Source organism: Cervus elaphus, chromosome 12 (genome assembly GCF_910594005.1).
Source record: "Cervus elaphus chromosome 12, mCerEla1.1, whole genome shotgun sequence".
Taxonomy (NCBI): Eukaryota; Metazoa; Chordata; class Mammalia; order Artiodactyla; family Cervidae; genus Cervus; species Cervus elaphus.
The window spans coordinates 47,223,729-47,244,353 of record NC_057826.1 but is presented as its reverse complement, the minus strand read 5'-3'; the positions used below and the strand labels follow the sequence as shown (position 1 = coordinate 47,244,353).

The 20,625-nt window shown below is 36.9% G+C and overlaps 1 protein-coding gene across 4 annotated transcripts in view; it reads left to right on the top strand.

Annotated features, from left to right (window-relative positions):
• Window positions 1–20,625, top strand: part of MNS1 (meiosis specific nuclear structural 1) — a 104,768-nt gene that overhangs the window by 82,671 nt on the left and 1,472 nt on the right. For all 4 annotated transcript variants that reach the window (XM_043921179.1, XM_043921180.1, XM_043921181.1 and 1 more), the window contains 2 exons: window positions 12,603–12,860; window positions 20,360–20,485. In XM_043921179.1, coding sequence (XP_043777114.1) covers window positions 12,603–12,860; window positions 20,360–20,485 — 384 coding nt within the window. The remainder of the gene's footprint in view (window positions 1–12,602; window positions 12,861–20,359; window positions 20,486–20,625) is intronic.

The following is a 20,625-nucleotide window of genomic DNA, read 5'->3' as shown; positions in this document are numbered from 1 at the left end:
GCATACAGTTGCTTGTAGTTGTCTCTTTATCGTCTGAGTCCCTGGTGTCTCAAACTGTAGAGAGTCTGCCTGTGACGCAGAAGACCTGAGTTCGTTCCTGGGTTGGGAAGATGCCCTGGAGAAGGGAATGACAACATATTCCAGTATTCTTGCCTGGAGAATTCCATGGACAGAGGAGCCTGGTGGACTACAGTCCATGGGGTCACAAAGAGTCAGACACGACTGAGAGACTAACTCTAACCATCCAACTAGTAGTCTCTTACCAAGTTTGTCTTTTCAGAGAACCAACTTTTAGTTTCATCAATCTTTTGTTATCCTCATCTCCATTTATCTCTGCTCTGATGTTTATAATTTCTGTCCTACTAACTTTGAGTTTCATCTGTTCTTTCTTTAGTTGCTTTAGGTCTAGTGTTGGATTATTTTGGGTTTTTCTTGTTTCCTGAGGTAAGGTTGTATTACTGTAAACTTCCCTCTTGGAGCTGTTTTTGCTGTGTCCCATAGATTTTGGATTGGGCTTTCATTTTCATTTATCTCTAAAATGTTTTGATTTTGATTTCTTCAGTGATCCATAAGTTGTTTAGTACCATATAGTTTAGTCTCCATGTGTTTGTTTTTTTACAGTTTTCTTCTTGGAGTTGATTCTTGGTTTTGTTTTGTTTTGTTTTGGCAGGGATGGATCTTCATTGTTGTGCATGGGCTTTCTCTAGTTGTGGCGAGTGGGAGCTACTCTCTAGTTGTGGTGCATGAGCTTCTCATTGTGGCCGCTTCTCTTGTTGCAAAGCGTGGGCTCTAGGGTGCACGGGCTTCAGTAGTTGTGGCACACAGGCTCTAGAGCATGAAGGCTGCAATAGTTGTGCCTCATGGGCTCTAAAGCCCAGGCTCGGTAGTTGTGACACATGGGCTTAGTTGCCCCTAGCATGTGGAATCCTTCTCGACCTGGAGTTGAGCCTATGTTCCCTGCATAGGTAGGTGGATTCCTAACCACTGGACCACCAGGGATGTCTGGTGTAGTTGATTTCTAATCTCATAGCAATGTGGTCATAAAATATGCTTGGTAATGATTTTAAGTTTCTTAAATTTACTGAGCTTCTTTTGTTGCTCAGCATATGATCTATCCTGGAGAATATTCCTTGTGCAGTTGAGAAGAACGTGTATTCTGCTTTCAAATGTAATGCTCTATAAATATCAGTTAAGCCTGTCTGGGCTAATGTGTCATTTAAGGCCTGTGTTTCCTTACTGTTTTCTTTCTGGATGATCTGTTGATGTAAGTGGGGTATTGACACATTATCAACTGGGGGAGTTTTGCAGAAACTAATTCCTGTGGCCAGCGATTTGTTATGTAAGTAAATATTAAAACACTAGTGTTTAAGTAAATATCAACAACTCTTTGCACTTGATGTATATATTTGAAACTCTGTACATGTCTCACTAAAGCATTCTGATATTTTGTTACAGTGCGATAGGCAGTATAGCAGGCACCTCTGTGCAGAGGAATAGAACATCTGTTACACATATACTGTGTTTCACTGGGCTTTCTCCTGGAAGAGCAGACCCTACACTTTCTGGTGGCATTTGCTTAATCCTGTGGGTATTATTTCCTCTAGAATGTGTTCTTTTATTTTACTGGATAGTCAACAAAGTGGATCTTTGTAGGGAGCTCTTTTGGAAATGCCCCAGAAGGACCAGGTGCAAGACCACCACTACATTCACCAGAATTCTCAGTTACTGATAGTCTAGCTACTGCTAACAGAAGTTGCTAGTAAGTCATTTTACTCTGTGCATTAAGGCTATAATAAAATGTAACTGTATTGTGTAAATCACAATTACTCAAATAGAAACCCACTTTCTTATACCATTTTCGAGTTTTCTGGAGGATATTGAAGTTTGCCGGATACTGATCAGATCGATCAACTCCTTTCATGTATTTAATCATACTCTAATATTCAAGTGGGCTTGGTTATGCAGTGTCCAGTCCTCCTGTCTTCCTTTCCTGTAGATGTTATGGAGGAGTCATGAACAGTTGTCACCACGCAGACTAGTGTCTAGTCTTTCCATATAAGAAAAATCACCTCTCCCTTCTATAAGAATGCCATTTCTCCTCTGTGTAGATTTTCAGATTTCTCCTTTAACTGGCTTAGTCCCGCAAGTTCTGGTTTTGTTTTTCAACCATATTCTAGATGTGGACACACTGTTTCCATAATTATATTGGTAAATTATAGTGCCATGAACTAAGATAAGGTTGTATGACCAATAAATAATATTGTTTCTTGAAGTTTTTTTTTTTTCACTTGTGTAAATCTCAAGTTTTCATATATATTCAGGTTCACTTTTGCTAACTGTCCTGACCAAAATTTCATATTTTGTAAATTTCCAGGATTACAGGTTTTGAATTTGAGCTGTTCTCTCTACTTTTCATTGCCTCAGCAAGTGATAGCTCTGGTTTGGGTATATAAATTTTGGTAGAAAATAATCCAAAAAAGGTTTAACTCTTACATTAGGATTTAATTTTATCTGATCTTTCTTTAAATTAGCTTTCTTGAGGTATAATTGCCATATAAAACTGTGAGATATTTAAAGTGTACATCATGGTGATTTGATAAATATTTACATTGTAAAAAGATTCCCCCATCTATAGTTAGTTAACACATCTATCAGTTCACATATTTTTAATGAGAATTTTTAAGTTCTACTCTCTTCAGAAATTTCATTTATACAATAAAGTGTTTTCAACTATAGTCACCATGTTTTACATTAGAGCCTCAGATCTTATTTGTCATAGAGCTGGAAGTTTGTACCATTTTACCAACTTTTCCTATTTTTCCCACCCACCAGCCTCTGCCAACCGTTTCAATGAGTTTGACATTTTTTTTAAGATTCCACATGTGTTACCAGGCAGTATTTGTCTTTCTTTGATCAGCTCATTTCACTTAGCATAAAACCCTCAAGATCCATCCGTGTTGTTGCAATGGCAGGATTTCATTATTTTGTGATTTTATGGCTGAATAACATTCCACTTTATATAGTTCTACCTCTTTATTTATTCATCTGTTGATGGACAGTTAGCTTGTTTCTGTAGTTTTGCTATTGTGAGTAATGCTACAGTGAACAGAGGCGTGCGTGTACCTTGTTAGGATCCTGTTTTCATTTCCTTTGAATATATACCTGGAAGTGGGATTGCTGGAACATATGGTAGTTCTGTCTTTAATTTTTTGAGGAATCTCCGTGACTGTATTAATGGCTATACCATTGGCTTTGCTTTTCTACCCACAGTGACAAGGGTTCCCTTTCTCCACATACCCACCAACTCTTTATTATCTCTCTTTTTTGATGATAGCCATTATTACAGATATCTCATTGTGGTTTTGATTTGTATTCCCTGATGTTTAGTGATGTGCTGAGTACCTTTTCTTGTCCCTGTTGGCCATTTGTATATTTTCTTTGGAAAAAAATCTGTTCAGATCCTCTGCCCATTTTTTAATTGGATTTTCTTTTGTTCTTTTCTGTTGAGTTTTTTTATGTCGTTTTTACATATTTTGGACACTAACTCCTATCAGATACAGAATTTGCAAATGGTTTCTCCATTCCATAGGTTGCCTTTTCATTTTGTTGATGATTTCCTTGTCTGTAGTCTTCCCTGGTAGCTCAGATGGTAAAGACTCTGCCTGCAATGCAGGAGACCTGGGTTCAATCCCTGGGTTGGGAAGATCCCCTGGAGAAGGAAATGGCAACCTATTCCAGTATTTTTGCCTGGAGAATCCCATGGACAGAGGAGCCTGGCAGGCTACAGTCCACAGGGTCACAGAGTGACACAGCTGAGTGACTTTAACTTCATTTTCTTCTCTGTACAGAAGCTTTTTAGTTTGATGTAATCCTGTTTGTTTATTTTGCTTTTGGTGTCAAATCCAAAAATTCATTGCCAAGGCTGATTTAGAGGAACTTACTCTGTTCTCTTATAGGAGTTCTATGTCATTATTTTTTTAAAAGAGCCTTTTGCCTCATTGATATTGTCTATTGGTTTTCTGTTTTCAATTCCATTTATTTCTGCTATTTACTCTCTTCTGTTTCCTTTCTATGGGTTTCTGAAGTGTAGTAGCTTAGATTATTGATTTGAGACGTTTCCTACAATGCATGCCCCTATAAATGCATCTTACTATATGTGTACATTTGGTGCTATAAATTTCCCTCAAAGCTGGTTCAGTTGCACCTCACAAGTTTCAGTGTTGTTTTCATTTTCATTAACTTTGATGTTTTCATTTTCTTGAGCCTTTTTCTGACCAATGGATTACTTAAAACTGTGTATGTAGTCCCCAAATGTCCAGAAATTTTTCTTTAAAAATGTTACTTTTAGTTTGATTTCATTGTGATCAGAGAACATGCCCAATATGATTTTATTTCCTTTAAATTTGTTCTGTGGACATTTGAAAAGAATATGTTTCCTACTACTTTGGGTAAAATGTTCTAGAAATATGTTTAAATGTCTAAAATTTCTATAAATGCTAGTTAGATTCTATTGATTGATTGTGCTGTTGAGTTCTTGTATATCCTTGCTGATTTTCTGTCTGGTTGTTCCATCAGTTGCTGAGAGAGGATTGTTGATGACTCTAACCATAATTGTGGGTTTGTGTTTCTCCTTAAGGTTTTTTTTTTAAATTGAGGCAAAATTCATGTAACATAAAATTGACTGTTTTAAAGCAGCATTTAGTACATTCAGAATATTGTGCAACCACCATCTCTGTCTAGTTCCGAAACATTTTCATTACCGCAGAAGGATACCTTGCATTAAGCAGTTACCACCTGTTCCATGCTTTCTAAGACTCTGGCAACTATTGATTTGCTTCCTGTCTTTATGAATTTGACTATTCTGAAAATAAGTGGGATCATGCAATATGTGACCTTTTGCGTTGTGATTTCTTTCCCTTAGAATAACATTTTGGAGTTTCATCTATTTTGTAGCATGTGTCAATAATTAATTTCCCCAACCCCCAACCTCCACCTTTTTTTGGCTGAATAATAGTCCAGTGTATGGATATACAACATTTTGTCTATTCATTCAATAGTATATGTTTCCACCCTTTTTTTTAAACTATTGTGAATGTTATTGTTATGAATATTTGTGTACAAGTTTTAAAATGTTTGAGTATCTTTTTCAGATCCTTTTAGGTGAATACTTAGCACTGGTATTGCTGGGTCACATGGTATTTCTGTGTTGAGTTTTCTGAGGAACTGCCCAGCTGTTTTCCATAGAGGCTGCACCACTGTATCTATTACTGCCTGTGTAGGAGAGTTCCAATTCCTCCACATCCTTGCCAGTACTTGTCATACCGTGTCATATTATAATATAAAAAGAGCTGAAGCTAAAACATTTCTAGAAGAAAACATGAGAAGGTCATTATGAACTTGGAAATGGCAAAGATTTAAAATTTTTAGGATAAAGGCATGAGCCATAAAAAGTTTATAAGTAGGCTTCATCAAAATTAATAATTTCCTAACATTGTTAGGGAAATGAAAATGCAAGCCACAGTTGGGAGAAAACATTCCGTGTACATGTATCTTACAAATAACTTTTATCCAGAATATGTAAAGAACACTCAATAAGTTGACAACAGAATATAAAAAACCCAAGTGTTTTTTTTTTTAACAAGCTGGAAGTTTCAACACTTCATTTTGACCATGTTGCATGGCTTGTAGGGTCTTAATTTCCTGACCAAGGATTGAACCTGCACTGTCGGCAGTGAAAGCATGGAATCCTAACCACTGAACCACCAGGGAACTCCCAGAAGTTTGAATACTTTATAAAACAAGATATATGAATATATATAACAATTAATTATACTTATTAGTATTATTTGTAATATTATCAGCTATATTAAAACAACATTGTCTTAGATACACTGTTTCATCAATAAGGAAGAAATAGATTCTATGTAAAATATCAAAACTTACTTCATGTGAGTCCTTAATTATTAGCTGCATTTAAGATTGTAAAATGTGTCCAGTTGTTTTAAAGAAACATCTTAATAAAATCCACTTATAGATACCTAATGTCAAATAACCCCCAAAGCGTTAAGAATAAAATGATGGGTGGAGGCTAACAGGCATATATGAACAAATGGGAAAGCAGGTAGGCAGCGTTATTGCTAGGTAAGTGGAACAGCAAATGAATCCCAGCTATCACAGAGAAAAGGTATAATCATCAAGGGACATATAATATAGTGAACATTTTATCTCCCATGTAACATTGTTGTACTGAAGTACATAACTTATTTCTCCAAAGAAAATTGACTGCAAAGGGAAAAGGGTGTTTAAACACCACTAGAACTTAATAACAAATATTTTAACTTACTAACTGAAAAATCTGAAAACATTCAATTATTATTGGTTGAAGAGGATATTTGCAGACAATTTAGAGGAGGAAATTATGACAAAATCTATTAGGCAATTAAAATTTTTTTGTTTATTTTTGGCTGCTGTCTTTGTTGCTGCACATGGGCTTTCTCTAGTTGCCGTGTGCAGGCTCCTCATTGCAGTGGCTTCTCTTGTTGCAGAGCACAAGCTTTAGGATGTGCAGGCTTCTATAGTCGTGCTGAACAGGCTTAGTGGTCCTGTGGCATGTGGAATCTTCTCAGGCCAGGGATCGAACCTGTGTCCCCTGCACTGGCAAGTGGATTTTTTTTAATTTCTTAAATTTTTTATTCAAGTATAGTTGACTTACAGTGTTTCAGGTGCACAGCGAGTTGATTCAGTTGTACATATACAAACATGCTAATTTTTGAAATTATTTTCCACTTTAGGTTATTATGAGATATTGACTATCGTTCCCTGTGCTATACAGTAAACTTTTGTTGCTTGTTGCATATCAGTTTTTTAATTAGAAATCTAGTGTTCTATTCATACTAAGTCAAACAAGTGGAATCAAAATGTCATGCATTTTTTTCATTAGACAAAAATTCATAAGTTTTCTAAAATGTGTTATATATATTATTTCTATGTGGGTATACAAAAGCTTTTCTACTATACCTGATAAAGGCTGGAGAAAGAAAATTTAAAAAAAGATGAAGAAATTGGAAAACAAACTAAATGAAATGGGAGCACTGAATATGAAATAGTGAAACTAGATAAAAGTAAAAGATCATCATACAGCCATTAAATATGGCTGCTCATGAGAAATATAGCTGGAGCTCTGGAGAAAAAAGCAGTACCTGGGCATTTCTGTTTTTCAGAAACTCCCAGGATTATTCTGGTATGCATCTGGAATTTTAAAAGTGATTACAAGTTTTTCTATTAAATTGTAGTTTTGAGTTCTATATTATTTTTCTGTTGACCAATCATACAATGGCAGTAAGTGAGTAATAGTTACATAATCACAATAGTAAAAGATGTTTATCAGTTTTCACAATCAATAGCCAGACAAAAATAAAAGATAATTACAATCTCAAGGCATAATGGGAACATGATTAACCTAACAATATAAAATAATTACATACAGTCTGGGGGGTCAAGCAGAGTGATATGGTAAGTGGAAGTGCATCCATGCACATGTTTTCATCTGGCCAGCCAGTCTGTGTCTTTTGGTTGGTGCATTTGATCCTATTACCATTTTCTTAACTGTTTTGGGTTAATTTTCTGTAGGTCTTTCCTTCTGTTGTGTTTCCTGCCTAGAGAAGTTCCTTTAGCATTTGTTGTAAAGCTGGTTTGGTGGTGCTGAATTCTCTTCACTTTTGCTTATCTGGAAAGTTTTTATTTCTCCCTCAAATCAGAATGAGAGTCTTGCTGGGTATTCTTGGTTGCAGGTTCTTCTCTTCTCTCACTTTATATATGTCATGCCATTCCCTTCTAGCTTGTAGAGTTTCTATTGAGAAATCAATTGATAGCTTGATGGGAGTTCCCTTGTATGTTATTTGTTGTTTTTCCCTTGTTGCTTTTAATATTTTATCCTTGTCATTAATTTTTGTCAATTTGATTACTATGTGTCTTACTGTGTTCCTCCTTGGGTTCATCCTGCCTAGGACTCTCTATGCTTCCTGGACTTGTTTGACTATTTCCTTTCCCATGTTAGGCAAGTTTTCTGCTCTTAATCTCTTCAAATATTTTCTCAGGTCCTTTCTCTCTCTCTCCTTCTGGGACTCCTCTAATGTGAATGTTGATGCATTTAATGTTGTCCCAGAGGTCTCTTAGGCTGTCTTCATTTCTTTTCATCCTTTTTTCTATATTCTGTTCTGTGGCAGTGATTTCCACCATTATGTCCTCCAGGTCATTTATCTGTTCTTCTGCCTCAGTTACTCTATTGATTCCTTCTAGTGTATTATTCATCTCTGTTTTTTAATTCTTGTGGGTCTTTAGTAAACATTTCTTGCATCTTCTCCATTGTTTTCCTGAGATCCTGTATCATCTTCAGTATCATTATTCTGAATTGCTTTTCTGGAAGGTTGCCTATCTCCACTTCATTTAGTTGTTTTTCTTGGGTTTTATCTTGTCCCTTCATCTAGGACATAACTTTCTGCTTTTTTTTTTTTTTTATCATGATTAACTTTCTATAATGTAGCTTTTGTTCTAGCCATCTATGAGACTGGATCTTCCTGCTGCTTCTGTCTGCCCTCTGATGGAGTAAGCTAAGAGGCTTGTGTAAGCTTCTTGATGGGAGGGACTGGCAATGGGAAAAACTGGGTCTTACTCTGGTGGACAGGGCCTTGCTCAGTAAAGCTTTAATGCAATTATCTGCTGATAGGTGGGGTTGCACTCCCTCCCTGGTAGTTGTTTGGCCTGACCCAGCCCTGGGTTAATGGTGACCTCCAAGAGGGCTTACACCAAGGGGGACCTTCCTGGACTGCTGCTGCCAGTAGCCCCGTCTAGTGAGCCCCTGATGACCCACGCCTCCGCAGGAGACCCCCCAGTACTAGCAGGTAGTTTTGTTTCAGTCTCCTGTGGGGTCACTGCTCCTTTCCTCTGGGTCCTGGTGCACACAAAATTTTGTTTGTGCCCTCCAAGCCTGGAATCTGTTTCCTACAGTCCCATGGAACTCTCACAGTCAAATCCCACTGGCCTTCAAGGTCACATTCCCTGTGGATTCCCAGTCCCTTTGTCGGATCCCCAGGCTGGGAAGCCTGACGTTGGGTCCAAACCTTCACAACAGTGTGAGAAAAACTTCTTTGGTATTATTCTCCAGTTTGTGGGTTTCCTACCCTGCAGGTATGGGGTTTGATTTTATCATGAATGCATCCCTCCTACCATCTCGCTGCAGCTTCTTTGTCTTTGGACATGGAGTATCTTATTTTGATGGGTCCCAGCATCCTCCTGTTAATGGCTATTCAACAGCTAGTTGTGATTTTGGTGCTCTTGCAGAATGAGACGAACACATGTCTACTCTGCCATCTTGAACTGGAAGCCAGCAGGTGGATTCTTAACCACTGGAGCACCAGAGAAATCCACAGGCAATTATTAAGTGAGAAATATTGGGAAAATTGTGTAGGCAGCCAACTCAATAACTGAGAAAAACCATATAAATCAAGTATGAGGGAAGAATATGGAGGGAAATAATAAAGATACAAGTAGAAGTAAACTGAAAATCAGAATACATTAGCATTTTTAAATCTAGTTGCTTAATATTTGAAGGGATAAAGGGTCTGTAAAGGGAAAAGATAAGAAAAACAGTGAAAGATTACTCAATTGTGTCCTAATAAAATGAAATTTTCAATGGTGCTATTTTCTGAGTTAAAAATGCAGTGATTTCAGAAAACATAGGAAAAAAAAGACAAAATAAGATTATTAAAGCCATTTTCCTGTATCAGATTTGTGTGCCCTGTGTCACATCCTGTCAGCATCACCTCTGATTTGTGACTGCTGTGGGGAATAGTTGTGAGGGCTTAGACTGACCCTTTGCTGAGCGCTTCCTAACATGTCAGGGTGGGGACAGGGAGGTAACACCCTTTGGGGCATCCCTCAGCCAGCAGTGGAGAGGAATTGAGAAATAATGCTTCTCTACCTGTAGCAGGCTTTTGGGAAGGTCCTGAAAGGTACCCCATGCCTTCCTCACAAGGTCCTGGCAGAGTGAAGCCTCGGTCGTCCAGTGACCAGTTCAATGATACACCCTTGTGTTGGCTTCTCTTCCTTCACTTCTGCTTGTCCCTCACCTCTGCTTCCTGAGATTACCTCCGTGGTAAAATATCTGTATACAACTCCTTGTTTAAGGCTGTTTTTCAGTGGAGAACCCAGACCAAGACATCTGTAAAGAGTTTCTAGACTCAGAGTAGTTCTATAGCAAATTAATCCAAACTTTCAGTGAACAGCTATTCCTCAAACCACATATTGGGTTTTAGAACATGGAAAATTATTCAGTTCATATTATATAACTACATAATCCATATCCAGACACATCAAAGTCTATATGAACACTTTCCTAGTTCAAAACATATAATGAATGGTGTTTTGTTTTGCCAATATCTTTCCTGTTCTTTAGCCAGATGTCTTCACCATTGGATTAAACTAAAATTGGTATGGGAGATGGGTGCCAGGAAATGTCAAGAATTCATTTGGTCCAGTATGTACTGAGTTTCTGTGTGCAAAGTATTATTATAAGCTCTGGAGGAATTCAGAGCTAACTGACACAGCATGTCTGCCTTTAATGAGCCTCTGACTTCTATGCAATAGATGGCAAATAAACACAAACTTTTTATTATAAAAAACACTATGTGTCCAGCATGCCAAAGAAAAATAAGATGTGCCTTCCATGGATTTTAGTGAGATGAGGTGTATATTTATGGAATAAAATTAAATTATGAAAAATTAAATGGTGTAAGACCCCCAAAAGAGGTAAGAGTGATTAGAGAGAACTAAGAAAAAGATAGGATCTGAAAAGAGGATTGTGTGTGTGTGTGTTAGACACTCAGTCGTGTCCGACTCTGCGACCCCATGGACTATAGCTCGCCAGGCTCCTCTGTCCTTGTAATTATCCAGGCAAGAATACTGGAGTGGGTTGTCATTCCCTTCTCCAGGGGATCTTTCTGACCCAGGGATTGAACCTGGGTCTCCTGCACTGCAGGCAGATTCTTTACCATCTAAGCCACCAGGGAATAGAGAAGACTATGAAAAAGATAGAATTTCGAAAGAGGATTAGATAGGGATAAATGAAGAAAAAGAGGATGAATGATCAGTATAATTAACAAAGTTGCTGTAACTGATACTTGCAGATTGGCTCACTTTAAAACCCATTCTTTGGAGAAGGACATGGCAACCCACTCCAGTATTAATCCCATGGACAGAGGAGCTGCTGGCAGGCTACATAAAGTCCATGGGGTTGGAAGAGTCGGACACAGCCTAGCAACTACATAACCAACAACAACACTGTAATAGAGTATTTCATAAAGGAATCAGGTTCTGGTGGGCCTCTGAGATATTGTTTTCTGAATTCTATTTTTGTTCTCCTGGATGTGTTATTGATGTGATACCTATAATACAGGGATGCACAAGTTATTTGGGAAAATCTTTCAGCAGCTTGTCAGGTCCCTAGCTGTTTTGCATAGCTACTTGCAAAATAATAAATACATTTTCTGTTTCAAAAGAAACCCATTCCTACCCTTACCACATCCTACCCTGACCACATCCTACCCTGTTGTAAATTCATTTGTCTTGCTTTATTGCAAAGAGAAATGTAGTTAAAACTACATTTATCTTTTACCTAGAACTCTTCATATGAACTAGGTTGTCTCCAATAGCCATCACCCCCACTTCAAGGTGTGAAGGTGGAAGAAAGCACATGAGATAGTAGTCAGTCACCATAGACAGAGTTACCATGATGAGTCTTGAGCAGTAGGATGGCAGCTTGGTTCCCTGGCCTTCCTGGAAGTTCTGTATGCAGCTGATGGCCTGTAGTAAATCCTTACAGTTTGTTGTAATCTCTTAGTAGGAACCTTGGCCCTATGGGCGTTAAGGCAATATTTTGAAGATACTGGCCTACCTGGAACTTGTATTAGAATTGAGCAAAGTTGGTTGGATTAGCAAATGATTTAAAATTTACAGTAGTCCTAATTCAGTAGGTCAATGATAAAGCAAATATGGGTGATCCCTGTAAAATTCTTTGGTTTTGAAATCTTTCATAGTAACGTTGAGGAAATTAAACCTTGTAGGAAAGGACTTTTAACTGCTTCAAGTAAGTTTGAATTTCTCTGAAATACTTCTGATTCTCATTGCTAGATTATTCTGAAAAATATTTATCAATGATTTGAACACAAGGTTCTAGAATGATTCATAGTTGGTACAGATTTTATAGTTGACTGATTTAATAAACTCACATATACAAATTTTTATACAACTCTTTTCAAAGTTAATGTGTTAATTCTGAATACAGAAACAAGATGATAAATATATATTAGTTAAATTTTAAATAATGAGCAATCCAAAGGTAATATCTACTTTATTAGTTTTTAAAGAATGGGGCAAAGTGTTACCTTGAAAAGGCTTAAGTTTTCAGTTTTATTTCTTATTGTAACATTAAGCTTAAACAAATTCTATCTGACCCTATCTTTATAAATCTACTGTAAACAAACAATTACTGAATTAACTTTTACAGGTTAATTATTAAATTAACTTTTAGATGTATTGTTATTTAGGAAGAAGCAGAAGAGAAATTGAGAAAGCAAAAGGAGTTGAAGCAAGATTTTATGGACCAAATGGCCTTGAAGGAATTAGTACTTCAGGCTGCAAAAGAAGAAGAGGAGACTTTTAGGAAAGCTATGCTGGCGAAATTTGCTGAGGATGATCGAATAGAATTAATGAATGCTCAGAAGCAAAGAATGAAGCAACTAGAACACAAGAGGGCCGTGGAAAAACTTATAGAAGAGCGCCGCAACCAGTTCCTTGCAGACAAAGTAAGGAAAACTTTTAAAAAAATTTTCATTGAATAGCAGCTGGCTAATTTATTTATCCACTAAATAACTGAAAACTGTTTATGCGCCAGATGTTGGATACCCATTCACTAATCATATGATATATATGTTTTCTGACTACTAATTAATTAATGAATCTAGAACATATTTATTGATGCTTTCTATATGTTAGACATTGGTTGGTGTTGAGAACATAAATAAGATGAACTCCATGTAATCTATAAGCTTTTGGTGTTGGTTAAGAAAAATACATAAAAACAATGATTATGAAGATATGTCAAATGCATTGATGATAATTATACAGAATAGACATGTTGTATGGCAGAGAGGAAACTGATCATGAATGTCTTGGCAGCTGTTTTAATGGTGGATTTTATTCGGGGGGGATCCACTGAAGAATTGCGCTGCATGATAAGGTCTGCACTTGGAAAGATGATTCAGGTAGCAGTGTTGAGGACAGACATGAGGGGAGTAAGACTGGAGACAGGAAGATCAGTTGTTTAGTTGTTCAGTCATGTCCGACTCTTTATGACCCCATAGACTGTAGCACCCCAGGCTACCCTGTCTTTCACTGTCTCCTGGAGTTGGCTCATACTCACGTCCACTAAGTCGATGATGCCGTCCAACATCTCATCCTCTGTCACCCTCTTCTCCTGCCGTCAGCCTTTCCCAGCATCAGGGTCTTTTCCAGTGATTTGATTCTTCACATCAGGTAGCCAAAGTTTGGAACTTCAGCTTTAGCACCAGTCCTTCCAGTGAATATTCAGGGTTGATTTTCCTTTAGGATTGACTGGTTTGATCTGCTTGCTGTCCTAGGGGCTCTCAAGATTCTTCTCCAGCAACAGAGTTCGAAAGCATCAGTTCTTTGGTGCTAAGCCTTCTTTATAATCCAACTCTCATATCTGTACATGATTACTGGAAAAATCCATAGCTTTGAATATACAAATCTTTATCATAAAGCAAAGCGATGTCTCTTGCTTTTTAATATGCTGTCTAGGTTTGTCATAGCTTTTCTTCCAAGGAGCAAGCATCTTTAAATTTTATGGCTGCAGTCACTATAGTGATTTTGGAGCCCCCCAAAATAGTCTGTCACTGTTTCCATTGTTTTCCCATCTAATTGCCATGAAATGATGGGACCAGATACTGTAATCTTTGTTTTTTGAATGTTGAGTGTTAAGCCAGCTTTTCACTCTCCTCTTTCACTTTCATCAAGAGGCTTTTTAAGTTCCTCTTCACTTTCTGCCATTAGAGTGGTGTCACCTGCATATCTGAGGTTATTGATATTTCTCCTAGATGTCTTCATTCCAGCTTGTGCTTCATCCAGTCCAGCATTCAGCATGATGTACTCTGCATAGAAGTTAATAGGCAGGGTGACAATATACAGCCTGATGTACTCCTTTCCCAATTTTGAATCAGTTCATTGTCTCATATCCAGTTCTAACTGTTGCTTCTTGATCTGCATACAGATTTCTCAGGAGGCAGGTCAGGTGGTCTGGTATTCCCATCTCTTGAAGAATTTTCCACAGTTTGTAATGATGCACACAGTCAAAGGCTTTAGCATAATCAATGAAGCAGAAGTAAAATTCTTTATAGAATGCTCTTGCTTTTCTATGATCCAATGGATTTTGGCAATTTGATTTCTGGTTCCTCTGCCTTTTCTAAATCCAGTTTGTACATATGGAAGTTCTCGGTTCACATACTGTTGAAGCCTGGCCTGAAGGATTTTGAGCATTACGTTGCTAGCATATGAAATGAGTGCAGTTGAGCAGTAGTTTGAACATTCTTTGAACATTAGGATTGGAATGAAAACTGATCTTTTCCAGTCCTGTGGCCACTGCTGAGTTTTCCAAATTTGCTGGCCTATTGAGTGCAGCACTTTCACAGCATCATCTTTTAGGATTTGAAATAGCTCAACTGGAATTCCATTGCCTCCACTAGCTTTGTTTGTAGTGATGCTTCTTAAGGCCCTCTTGACTTCTCATTCCAGGATGTCTGGCTCTAGGTCAGTGATCACACCATCATGGTTAATCTGGGTCATGAAGATCTTTTCTGTATACTTCTTCTGTGTATTCTTGCCACCTCTTCTTAATATCGTCTGCTTGTTAGATCCATACCATTTCTGTCCTTTATTGTGCCCATCTTTGCATGAAATGTTCCCTTGGTATCTCTGATTTTCTTGAAGAGATCTCTACTCTTTCCCATTCTGTTGTTTTCCTCTATTTCTTTGTATTGTTCACTTAAGAAGCCTTTCTGATCTCTCCTTGCTAGTCTTTGGAACTCTGCCTTCAGATGGGTATATCTTTCCTTTTCTCCTTTGCCTTTCACTTCTTTTCTCAGCTTTTGTAAGGCTTCCTCAGATGACCATTTTGCCTTGTTGCATTTCCTTTTCTTGTGGATGGTTTTGGTCACCTGCCTCCTGTACACTGTTACAAACCTCCGTCCACAGTTCTTCAGGAAGTTACTACAATTATCCCAGAGAGAGGTGATGAGAACCCTTGTGAATAGAGAAGGAATCCATCTTTGAAGTGGTAGGAAATTAGAATTGATGGCTCGCGGTGACCAATTAGATCTGGAGAGTTGAGAGACAGATTAGACTACTACTACTAAGTAATGCTGTTACACACTTCCACATTCAGTGAGTGAGTGGTGATATATGTACAAAGATGTATGAAGATAAACAGATTTTGAGGGGGTAGATATATAATTCCATTTTGTCCATATAGATTTTGAGCCCCAGGGGAAAATTTCTTAGTTGGAAATGTGTATTTAAGAGTTGGTGAGGAAACTAGGTTTGTGACTTGGACACATTGAAATGTTTCATCCATAAAACTGAAATACTACTTTAAGAAGCAAATAAGATAATATGTAAGTGCTTTGGAAAGATAAAGAGCTCTAAATATGAAAAGTACTGATAAAGCATGTGGTAAATATTTTTAAGTAGTAATAGAAGTGGAGTAACAATAACTAACATTTATTGTTTTCTTATGCCATTCACTATTCTATATTCATTACAAGCAAATTAATAACTTTTAACTTTCAACCCTGTGAGTTAGGTACTGTTACTACCCCTATTTTAAAGATGTGGAACTGAATCTTGAGAGATTATATATATTGCCCAAGGTGTCATAGCAAGTTAAGTGGCAGATCTGGGATTAATATATTAATATTATAATGATTTTCCTGAATGGTGGACAAAAAGAAACCCCAGAATACTCTTATAATCAGCAGATACTCCTTTGCTAGGCATTCTGCTGAGGGAACCAAAATAAATAAAGCTCATTCTGGTAGCTTTTAATCTAGCAGAAGAAAATAAGGTCTAGATACCCCAAAGACTTGATTATATATACTACTGTACTAAGAATATGTTTTTTAAATGTAAACATTTGTAGAATGCGATAGTGTGATACACTAATAGTGCAATACATTTATGGCAGAACTATGTGGATTTATCTAGAAATACATAAAAAATGAATAAAAGAAGACAGGAAGGCTATTCTTAGTTGGCAGCTTATGGAATTACCACATGGAGGAACCTGAATGATAGGCTGAGGAGTTTGGGCATGATACAGTAGAAACTGGTTATTGTAATGTGCTCTTTAACAAGAAGAGAAAGGGTACATATACACAATGGAATATTACTCAGCTATTAAAACAAATGCATTTGAATCAGTTCTAATGAGGTGGATGAAACTGGAGCCTATTATATAGAGTGAAGTAAGTCAGAAAGAAAAACACCAATATAGTATATTAACATATATATATATATGGAATTTAGAAAGATGGTAACGATGACCCCATATGCAAGACAGCAAAAGAGACACAGATATAAAGAACAGATTTTTGGACTCTGTGGGAGAAGGCAAGAGTGGGATGATTTGAAAGACTAGCATTGAAACATGTATATTACCATATGTGAAATAGATGACCAGTGCAAGTTCAATGCATGAAACAGGGCATTCAAAGCTGATGCATGGGACAACCCAAAGGAATGGGATAGGGAGGGAGGTGGAAGGGCGGTTCAGGATGGGGGACACATGAAAACCCGTGGCTGATTCATGTCAACATATGGCAAAAACCACCACAGAATTGTAATTAGCCTCCAATTAAAATAATTAATTAAAAAAAAGGTGAAAGTAGTAATTTAAGAGTTAAAGTGATGATGGCCTGGAGTAGGTTGACAGAGCAGTGGAAGGAGAAAGGAAAGAATTTAAATATTTTTAAAGGAAGAATAGATGAGACTTGTATGATTTTTTTTCCTTGGACCATATAGGGTAGAGTGGAGGAAGGTATCAAAATAACTCTCAAGGTTTCAAATATGAGAAACTCAAGGAATACAAGTGCTGTTGTTATGTTTTGAATTGGAGCAAAAAGATGGAATGACTTCAGATTTAGTCATATTTAGTTAGAAATGCAAGTTGAAATTCCTGAAGGCAGTTGAACAGAAGAAAGGTCAACTTTTCTTAGAAAAGCATTTCTGGCATTAAGTAACCCATAGTTTCAAACTAAGATTATTCTTCCAAATAATATATTATGAGAAGTAATCAGAAGGCCAGTGACTGAGACTTGGAGAACATAGGAGGTAGAAGTGGTAGTAAAAAATTGACAAGACCAAGAAATGGTCAGAAGATAACATCTGGATGTCACAGAAAACAGAGAGATCAGCCCTATCTTTTTTGCCTGCTGCATGAAGTGTTGGGAGATCTGAGGTGCAATTTTTGGCTCTCCTGTATGCTTGATTAACTAATGTCTTATTTCTGTTGTCACATTTCCAGATGCTTAAAAGGACATAGTTGGAAATCTTGTGGTGCCTTAGAATTAAGGTTTCCAAAAGAAAGTAGCAGACAGATAAACCTTTTCCAATTTCTGTAGCCTGAATCTTGGTTAAAGACAGGCGGGTGGGTGACTTGAGTGAATATGCTGTCACCTTGGAGTCATTCTGGATTCTTCCCATTTCTTACCTAATAATTTTTAGCCATCAAATCCAGTTGATTCCAGTTCTACCATAACTCTTACTAAATCCATTTCTCTTCATAATTTAGACATTTATTATCATTCTGTGGACTACTGAAATTGTATTCTAACTGGTCTCCTTGTGATTCTAGTCCATCTGCTACTAGTTAGCATAAAGTAAAAAAAATCTCATTATGTACTCCTCCTGCTTAACTAAGTGGATTCCTAATGGATACAAATCTCAATTCTATATGTTTGATATAAACCAGTCATGATTTGCTGTAACCTTTAAGGGAGATAAAAAAAGCACCTAGCATTTTTCCTGACAAGCAGTAAATACTTAGTAAATGTTTGTTGAATCAATAAGGGTGATTATCAGTGTCAGAGCAAAGTGATCAAGGAGACAGAAAAATTTAAAAGCTTCTGAAATTGACCGGAAAGCTTTGAATACTCCTTGCCTAGAAAGAGGCAGAACCAGTGACTGTCCTATCTCATGGCTTACAGAGCTAATCCGAAAACTCCTTGGAAAGTTATCAGGACAGCTATAAAGGAAAGAAATACTAAACTATTACCTAAGCCACAGATACTTTTCTAAGAAATTTATATCTTAATTTTGAAAAAATTGTGTATGTTCCTAAAATGAAGCTGTGGGGTTAGTTTTAAGTATTGTTATCAGTGAGACTGGGTCACATTTCTGTCTTGGCCTAAGGGAAAGGATGGAGTTTCATGTTCATACAATCATGAATCCATTTCATTATACAATCCTGTATACATGCTCTTTTTTTATGATTTCATAGATATTCCTAAATAGCTGTCTATCTCTAAAATAACTCCACAGTCAGACAAAATCTGAAACTCCCCAGGAGATACTTTCTACTACTAGAGCTATTCAGAATTTGCCCTCATAGACAAATTGATTTCATATCTTTCTAAAATATTTACCCTAATTTACTATAAAAAGTTTTTTTTTTATGGTAAATAGTTAATGTGGTCTTCCTAAGAAGGAAAACCCAAATGTGAGACCATGCATGCAACTGAACAAAAATCTAACAAATGAGCTTTCCTCACAACATTAGATAACTTTTTTACACCCCCTGTTAGAAGGAATAGATCAGTTAGGATGTTTGTCTACAAGTAGAGTCTCAAGGTAACAGCGGCTTAAGAGATAGTTTACTATTCCCTCGCATGGAAGTCTAGAAACTGAAGCTTTATTCATAGTCTTCAGGAACCCGGGCTCCTTCTGGGTTTTGTTATGGCCCCTGTAGGGTCTAGCCCTCATCTTCATGGTTTAATTTGGCTCTTCAACCTTCATAGCCATGTTTCAAGCAGCAGATGGAAGAAGTGCAGAAGGGACAAAAGATGTAAGACTGATTCCTGGAAACTGCCATACAACACTTTTGCTTATTCCCTTGGCAAAAACCTAGTCCTGCTGTGACCACATCTGACCCTTTAGCCTTAGAAATGCAGTCTAAAAAAAATTCAGATATGGTGATTCTATAGCAGATTCTGTTACCCTGTTTCATCTTAGAGATAAAATATTTAAGAGCAATTCTACCCTTTGATTCAGTAGCAACATGGGTTAAAGTATCTTCTCAATTAGCTGTCAGTGATACTTCTAATTTTGTAATACATCTGACATGACAGTAGACAGAGAAGCAATTCCAAGTTTAACTGGCATTGGATATGGTTGTGTCCTAGCATTCTTCTTTATTTTCATCCAATAATGAAATATTAGGTGATATAGAAGCAGCTTACCTCTCATTGTAACAGAAAAGACAGACATCCTGCTTTCTGATTTATATGACTTAAACTGATTATTTCAAAGAAAAGTTGAAGCATTAATACTATTTTAACTAAAGTAATTCTTGGCAGAAATTCATCATTATTTCAGTGGCCTGCCTTTAGCATCCTTTCCCATTTAAAAGTCTTATTTGGATATATTTCTATAAGAGTTCTTTTAAGCCCTAAAATGAGTTAAAGCTAGTCATCTCTTCCATATTTTCACGGCTCAGAAGTTTGGTGTGGTTATCAATCAGAACATTTCCCTGAGAAATACTGGTTCTTTTGCTGGCTGATGCTCTTGTACGTCACACAGGCTTTAAGAAACTTAATATATATGGTAGTACTTATCTTTTAGCTATCCCTATTGTGTTTTATCTACCTTTTTTTTTTGTCTTACATTGTAAGCTGCCTTCAACACCTGGGGTATGCACTCAATAAATATTCGTTGAATTAATTGGGAAATCACTTTTTTTTTTTTTTTGAGAAATCACTTTTCTGAACCTTTTTTCCTTGGTAATGAAGATGGCTTGTCCTGAAAATATGTACTTGCCTCTCTAACGTCAGTCATAACTATTTTCCTTGTAACTTTAAAGGAAGAATGACAGTAATACATATATTATATATATAATATAATAATATAAAAGATATATTATCAGTTTTATCTTAATTTACTGCAAGAATAGTTTTGTTTGCCACATTCTTCAAAGATTAATGTGTTTTATGACAGTAAGTTCTGTTTACATTTCTAGCAACGTGAACTGCAGGAATGGCAGTGGCAGCAAAGACGACAAGGATGTATAAATGCAATTGTCGAAGAAGAAAGACTAAAACTTCTCAAAGAACATGCTACAAAACTACTAGGGTATCTCCCTAAAGTAAGTGAGATTTAACTCATAGCCTCTAAGAGTGGGGGGAAGACATGGTGTTAGGATTTCAGAGGGCCTGGGTTTCACTCACTTCTTGCTGTTACAAAGCAGCAATGTTACGTGAGTTAGTAACTGAACGTCTCCAAAAT